This window comes from Aquarana catesbeiana, linkage group LG05 (assembly GCF_042186555.1).
Source record: "Aquarana catesbeiana isolate 2022-GZ linkage group LG05, ASM4218655v1, whole genome shotgun sequence".
In the NCBI taxonomy this organism is placed as follows: domain Eukaryota; kingdom Metazoa; phylum Chordata; class Amphibia; order Anura; family Ranidae; genus Aquarana; species Aquarana catesbeiana.
Window position 1 is genome coordinate 3,362,876 of NC_133328.1, and position 6,984 is coordinate 3,369,859.

The window sequence follows — 6,984 nt, forward strand, 5'->3', positions numbered from 1 at the left end:
TATTGGCCATTAATTGCTCTTTAAGCTACTAGTTGTTAATAGTTCTTCAAAAGATACTTACTTTGTTTAGCTCACTGGGTGGGCCTTCATCGTCAGTCCTTTGGACCTCTAGTTAAGAGCACGGTGGTCGTGTTTTGACAGTTCGCCATAGGTTGCTCCAGGCAAGGTGCCATTGTTACCCGCCAGGGATTTTAGGCCAGAAGGAAGAGGTCTTGATGTCCTTTCAACCTCTGTATCAATCAAGTCCAATCGGTTCAAGAATTGCTGGGTTTATCAGATATTCCTGAGAAGTCCTGTAAGGTTCTTACATCTCAAGCTGCTCCCCTTTATAGTAAGTCGGCCAATAGTTGACATGGCCAAGAACATTGTGTCCTGGTCACACAGTCTCTTTTGTAGGTAGGGTGGTTGACATAGCCAAGAACATTGTGTCCTGGTCACGCAGTCTCTTTTGTAGGTAGGGTGGTTGACATAGCCAAGAACATTGTGTCCTGGTAATGCAGTCTCTTTTGTAGGTAGGGTGGTTGACATGGCCAAGAACATTGTGTCCTGGTAATGCAGTCTCTTTTGTAGGTAGGGTGGTTGACATGGCCAAGAACATTGTGTCCTGGTCACGCAGTCTCTTTTGTAGGTAGGGTGGTTGACATAGCCAAGAACATTGTGTCCTGGTAATGCAGTCTCTTTTGAAGGTAGGGTGGTTGACATGGCCAAGAACATTGTGTCCTGGTAATGCAGTCTCTTTTGTAGGTAGGGTGAAACATCTTAGATACCTCAAAGGAACTGGTTGGCTTCCAAGTAGATGGTTGTGAAAAAGTTGAAATTGTCCATCTAATATTAATGCTTAATCAGATTTCCAGAGTCCATGGTAAAAAACTTTGCATAAAGTCCTAGTTCTCATGCCTATTGTCCATTTGTAATCTGACAAGCCGATTTAAAAGTGCTACCGATTGTTCATATAGAGAGAACCCACAACCCCCCCAAAACAACATTCATTTCATAATTAAGACCACAAAAAAAAATAGAAAAAGTTCTACAGTATTCAAAAAGTGAACACATTGGTCTGTCACAATATATGAAATGTTATTGCCTGATTAATAAAAACAAATTATTCTAAGGAACTGTTCTTCTAATATATACACATGATATTGCACTAAACATTATAGATTTCATGGATGAGATTTTTTGTACATTGAAAAATATCAAAAATATTTCTATTTTTTCCTCCTTATTTTACACATTCAGCAATAATTTAAAAAAAAAATGCTCTTAAAACCGAACAAATGGTTAACTTTCCCATGAATGCCGTTATTCCCTGAAATTTAAAGGGAACAGGCAGAACACTGTGAAAACAGCCCCCACTTATAGTAAATGGTTTCATCTGGCAATCGTTGCAAACAATTGGCATTAATGGACCGTTTCGGGTGACGATCGCTTCAAAACTGTGACACCAGATTCTGGTGACAGTTCAGCAATGTTGTCCAAAAGTCCCATTTACTGGAAGTGGCCACTTAGTACAGCAATAAACTGCTTACCTCCTGGCTACATGCAGGGCAATATGTCCTAGTAGTGTAATAAGATCTAAGCATCGTATATATATATATCTCTAGTTTGGAGTTGATTATAGCATGATGTAGAAAGAAATGAGAAGTTCTTTTGTTATTGAACTGTCATTAAGACTTGCCTGCTATTTTCCAGCACTAAAAATGTAGTTTTTCGGTGACAACCTGAAGTTGTCACAGCTGACCTGCCTTCCTATACCAGACACAAGCCCTTCACCTTGCTACCTGTTGCATTGAACAGGACTTTGCAAAGTCAAGAAAGATTACCGTAAAGTTCTCTAGCTAAAACTTCACTCTTTCATTTCAAGAGCTGATATTTGCTCACCAGAGAGGCAACTAATTGATCCAAAAAGTTTGTTCTTAAAACTTTTCCTACTCGTAGCTAGCTTTCTCAGTGCAGACGCTATTGCTATCGTAAGGATCCTTAGTGACGAGGACATTAAGTTTGGTGCTAATCTGCTCATCGGAATAAGCGGCCTTAAGGGTTTGCTTCTCTGACTGCTCAAATTCAAACTGGATTTCCTTGCCCATCTGCACTAGCTGGTCCATGGTCTTAGGGAAAGGGGGTTTGAGGAAACGCCTGATCTCTGGGTGAAGGGTGCTAATGATGAATCGGATCATGTCTTCCTCGTTGGCATCGACATAGAGCCGGTGGTAGAGGGCTCTTTTCTTCCACACAAACTGCTCTAAGGGCTCCCAGCGCCTCTGGGGAAGGTCTAGGTCCCTCTTGATGGCCTCTCTTACCACTAAACGTTCGCAGTATTGCAAGAAAGACACCTTGAAGTCGTGCCAGTTTTCTATGGTCTCCTGCCTGAATTCCCACCACTTCTTGGCTGCCCCTTTTAAGTGGTTGTCTACCTGAGACAGCCAAATTTTCTCATGCCACCCGCTGCGCTTAAAATACTTTTCTAAGTTGACTAGGAAATCCCGAGGATCCTCAGACATTTTTGCATCAAACTCAGGGGGGGAGAGGAGGTCAACGGAAAGGACAACCCAGTGGTGCTGCTGGCATGACTGGGACGGCAATGCTGGAGCTGGAGGAGAACATGGTGGGGTAGGAGCATAAGGATTAGGGTTATCAAGAACTTCCTGAGCTATTTGAGCTGCCTCTGCCTCCTTTTCCTTCGCGCTTTTCTCTCCGTAAAAAGACCTCCTATGCAGCTCTTCCTTGCCTACCATTTTTTCAAATCGGGAAAAAACCCCCCTCCAAGAGTTCATCTCCCTTTTCATCCACCTCTCTAAGTTGACCAAGGTATCCTGGCATCTCATAAGGCAAGCCTTTATCGATCGCTTCCACCTCTGGATTCCCACTAACGGGGACTGATCGTTCATGTTGGCATTCAGCCTCTGCACAGACCTCTTGAACCCTTTCAGCTCGCTTTCGACTTGCCTGGAGACCCCGGACAGAATGTACACCTGCGTCTTCCTAACCCTGTCCAGCATTTCAGCTGGGCTACAAGTGCCAATCTGGAGAGCAACCGTTTGTTCGGGAAGAGGGAGAGCGGGGGCCACCACGCCGCTGAGAGCCAGGCTTGCTGCCATTTTAACGAGCAGTTAAAAAAAAAAAAAAAAAATGTAGCCAGCAAATGCCTTTGCTTTAAATTTTTAAAGTTTGCAAACTTTTTTTTTTCAAGCAACAAACTTTAAAAAGAAGAAAAATTGCTTGCTCTCATCAGGCAGTCAGGCTCTTCCAACCCACCTCGTTCTGTTAAGCTAAGAGCATTTTCACAAATCAGCAAACAATCCCTTTCTAGATCTATTCAGCAGGCACAAAAATAAAATTGCAAGAATTACAAATCACGGCTGTCAGATTTTAGCAAGAAAAAAAAAGAGAAGGAATGTAAAAGGCTGCAGTTGGATATCACCCAAAGTCCAGTCTTTTCAGAACTTCCGATGCAATTTTCTGGAATCAGAAGCAATAGGAGATTAAGTCCCAAAATCTTAAAAGAGTGATGGCTCAAAAGATGAAGAACCCTTATGTCCAAGGGCTGGATTAGAAGAAGAAGAAGTTCCGTCTGGAAGCCGGGAATCCGAAGAAGAAGAAGATGATATCGAGCAGGTAAAAGCCGCAAGCCTGTAGAGAAAAGTACTTTCTTAGCTGTTGGCGGTTTGAGTTTGTGGGAATAGTTTGCCAGTGAGGGTATTTATACTCTTTCTAGCAGAGCTAGTCTTGTGAGTTATCAGCAAACCCCATACTACGTACAAGCCGCCGATTGGTTGGAGCTTCCATCTCCTTGGAAACAGATGGCACTTCACTTGCCTCTCCCCCCCCCCCCCCCCCCCCCCTTGTGATTCAGCGAACACACATTGGAAGCTGCAATCACTCCAGCTATGGAATTATGTGTAATTCCCCCTATGCGAAAAAAAAAAAAAAAAAAAAAAAAGGAGAACACGTAATTCAGCGAGAAGCAGGAGACACATCTCCCACGGATTGTAGCGTCTTCCCTGCCTCAACCTGCCATAAAAGGTCTCATCTCATGTCTTGGTGATTGAAAGACGCCGGTTCCCCCCCCCCTCCTCCATTCCGCACACCTACGTAAAATAAAACACAACACTCTTTGACATTCCGAAGTGTTGGAAGGTCGTTTGATCACATTAGGGTGTTGGGTCATAATTAAGAGGGGGGGAGGAAATTTGGCGTCCTCATTAAAGTGGGTTGATTTAATAAATATGTATGACCCCCCCCCCCCCCCCCTCCGATGTTCTTGTTTTTTTTTTTTTACTAACAAGACATATGTCTAGAGAGGGCAAGGGGGACCCCTCACAGAACCTTTGAATGCTGCCGGTAAGTCAAAGCTTGCTGGTAGGCAATGTGTAGTTCCCACACAATTAGTGTTGCTTAAATAACGAGGCCAACGGAGAAGACTACAAAGACTTTCATGAGGACTCAAGTCTGCTATTCAGGTTATGAATCGGTCCAAGACGGAGATCTCCAAACTATGGACCTCCAGCTTGGAGACCTCTGGTCTGAGAGGTGTAATAACATTTTTAGAGGAAGGGTGTACATTTGAGTACATTTGAGTACCTTAGTGAATCTTTACAGGTAATGCCGCGACCACACAAAAACGGACTTGCCAACGAGCTAAACTCCATCGTCATTTCCGACGGACAGATTTAGAACATGTTCTATATCTGAGTGCATCGGAAATCCCGACAGAAAAAGTCCAATAGGGCATACACAAGGTCGGAATGTCCGACCGAAGGCTCCCATCGGACTTTTTCTGTTGGAAAGTCCGGCCGTGTGTACGTGGCATAAGACCCCCCCTACCCTAGGGTTTACCACCCATCCAGGATTTCACCCGGACAGTACTTATCTTAGAAAAGTATTATTTTACTAAAAGGGTAGTTGATGATTTGGAATAAACTGCCAGCAGAGGAAAGTAGTTGGCTTCAAACATGCTTGGGATAAACATAGATCTATATTCAGAAAACAAAGTTAATGAAAAAAAACTAAACAAAACAATAAAAACAAAACAAAAAAAAAACAAAGTCAACGAAAAAAAAAAAATAAAATAAAAATAAAACAATAAAAACAGAAAAAAAAAAAAAAATGGGCAAACTCGATGGAGTACTTGGTCTTTTTCTGCCGTCACTTTTCATCACGTGTCCGTGCCGCCACGTGTCCGGGTTTCAGACCGCCTCAAAAACAGACACATTATTCAGACCGGATTGTGGCTCTCCAAGTAACCGAGTACCACAACCGCCAAATGCATAGGCATGCGCATGGGCCTGGTGTGTTTGGGCACACCCTCATCACCAGGGTTGCCAACTGTCTTAGAGCAGCAATCTCCAAACTGAGGCCCAAGGGCCGGATGTGGCCCTTTGCTAGCCTTTATTTGGCCCTTGGGGCACTATTCCTCTCAATGACACCAACAGTGGGGCATAATTCCTGCCACTGACACTAATTATGGAGCACTATTTCTCACACTAACATAAATGATGGGCACTATTGCTCCCACTGGCACCAACAATGGGGCACTATTTCTTCCATGGACACCAATGATGGGACACTATTCCTCCCACTGATACCAATGATGGGGCACTATTCCTGCCAGTGATACCAATGATCAGGCACTATTCCTCCCACTGATACCAATGATGGGGCACTATTCTTCCCACTGGTACCAATGATGGGGCACCATCCACATCTGTGCCTGAAGTCTCCCCCCTCCCTCCTGCCTCCGAGTGAGTACACAAAGGTAAGGGGGACTAAGATGTAAGGGGTGCTGTGCAGACTCTGATGGGGGCTTTGGGAAACCTGATTTAAGGGGTAATGCTGGGAACTCTCATGTAAGTGGGGGCTCTGCTGAGCAGAAACCACCTTACACCAGAATCCACAATGTTTCTGCTAAATAAATAAAAATTGCTATCGACTGCTAAAGTGTTGGGTTTGGCTTGAATAAAAAAGGTGGCGACACTACCTTCCATTGGGGAGATTTACCACCACAGGTTGTGACAGATAATTCTGCTGATGGGAATACAGACCACAGTAAAGACCTGACGGTTCCGTAGACTTGAATGGGATGTACCAGCACTGCAGGAGCAACATTTATAGTTTAAGGTTGTAGACAATTGGGGGCCTTCCATCGTTTTAGGTGTCACGGTCAGGCTGGGAGACCAGTAGCTATAGCAGTAGAGAGGTTTCCACTGACCAGGACAGGTATACAAGCAGATCACCCTGGCAGGTGACACAGGCTCACCCAAGTTGCAGGGTCCAAGCACTAACCGGTTGTCAGAAACCATGAAATCAGGCCGAGACAGAGTTAAATCACACTTGTTTAATAATAAAAGTAAATAGAACAAATGTAGTCAAAACATAGCCAAAGTTCAGTAACCGGAACAGATAGTCAGCCAAGCCAGAAGTCAGGGATCAATGTAGTATATTAGCAAGCAGAATTTGGAGCCAGAAGGGATGTCAGCAAAGCAAGTCTTGAACAGGATCGCAGGAGATAGTTTCTGTAATGTTGACGAAGGCGAAGGCAGAGAACCTCTGGACTGGGCGGCTTAAGTAGGCAGGACTGACGAGCAGGATATCATCAACAGCTGAGTAACTGTGGATAGATCGGAGCTGGCAATTAGCCGACAGCTGAGCGGCCAGCTCTGAGCCCAACCCTGACACCGGTGTTCACCAGAGCTCCTAATGGTGGGGATGGCTTTTGTTGTGTGTTAATACCAGGTTGCGGGCCTCAGGTTCACCCCACCAGGAGGTGAGCAAGCCTGGCTCCAGTAGCAGATATAGAAGGTTGGGAACAAGCAGAAGCGTAGTCAGTAAACAAGCCATAGGTCAGTAACAAGTGGTTGCAGGTTGTGACCAAGCAAAAGCGTAGTCGAGGAACAAACCAAATGTCGAGAAACCAGTAGTAGTGAAGATATGGACTGCAACAGGAGGGACAAGAGTGAGATATTGGCTGGAGAGAGCATAATAATC

General features: G+C 44.5%; 1 protein-coding gene across 1 annotated transcript; it reads right to left on the minus strand.

The window, feature by feature from the left end:
• Positions 1 to 1,231: 1,231 nt before the first annotated feature.
• LOC141144033 (activity-regulated cytoskeleton-associated protein-like) lies at positions 1,232 to 3,696 on the minus strand. The gene has a single exon (XM_073629374.1). The coding sequence runs from the start codon at positions 3,096 to 3,098 to the stop codon at positions 1,929 to 1,931; it is 1,170 nt and encodes a 389-aa protein (XP_073485475.1). The 5' UTR covers positions 3,099 to 3,696; the 3' UTR covers positions 1,232 to 1,928.
• Between the last annotated feature and the right edge of the window lie 3,288 nt (positions 3,697 to 6,984).

Coding starts and splice junctions, on each gene's coding strand:
- LOC141144033 (XM_073629374.1), bottom strand. CDS start 3,098: ATGGCAGCAAGCCTGGCTCTCAGCGGCGTGGTGGCCCCCGCTCTCCCT.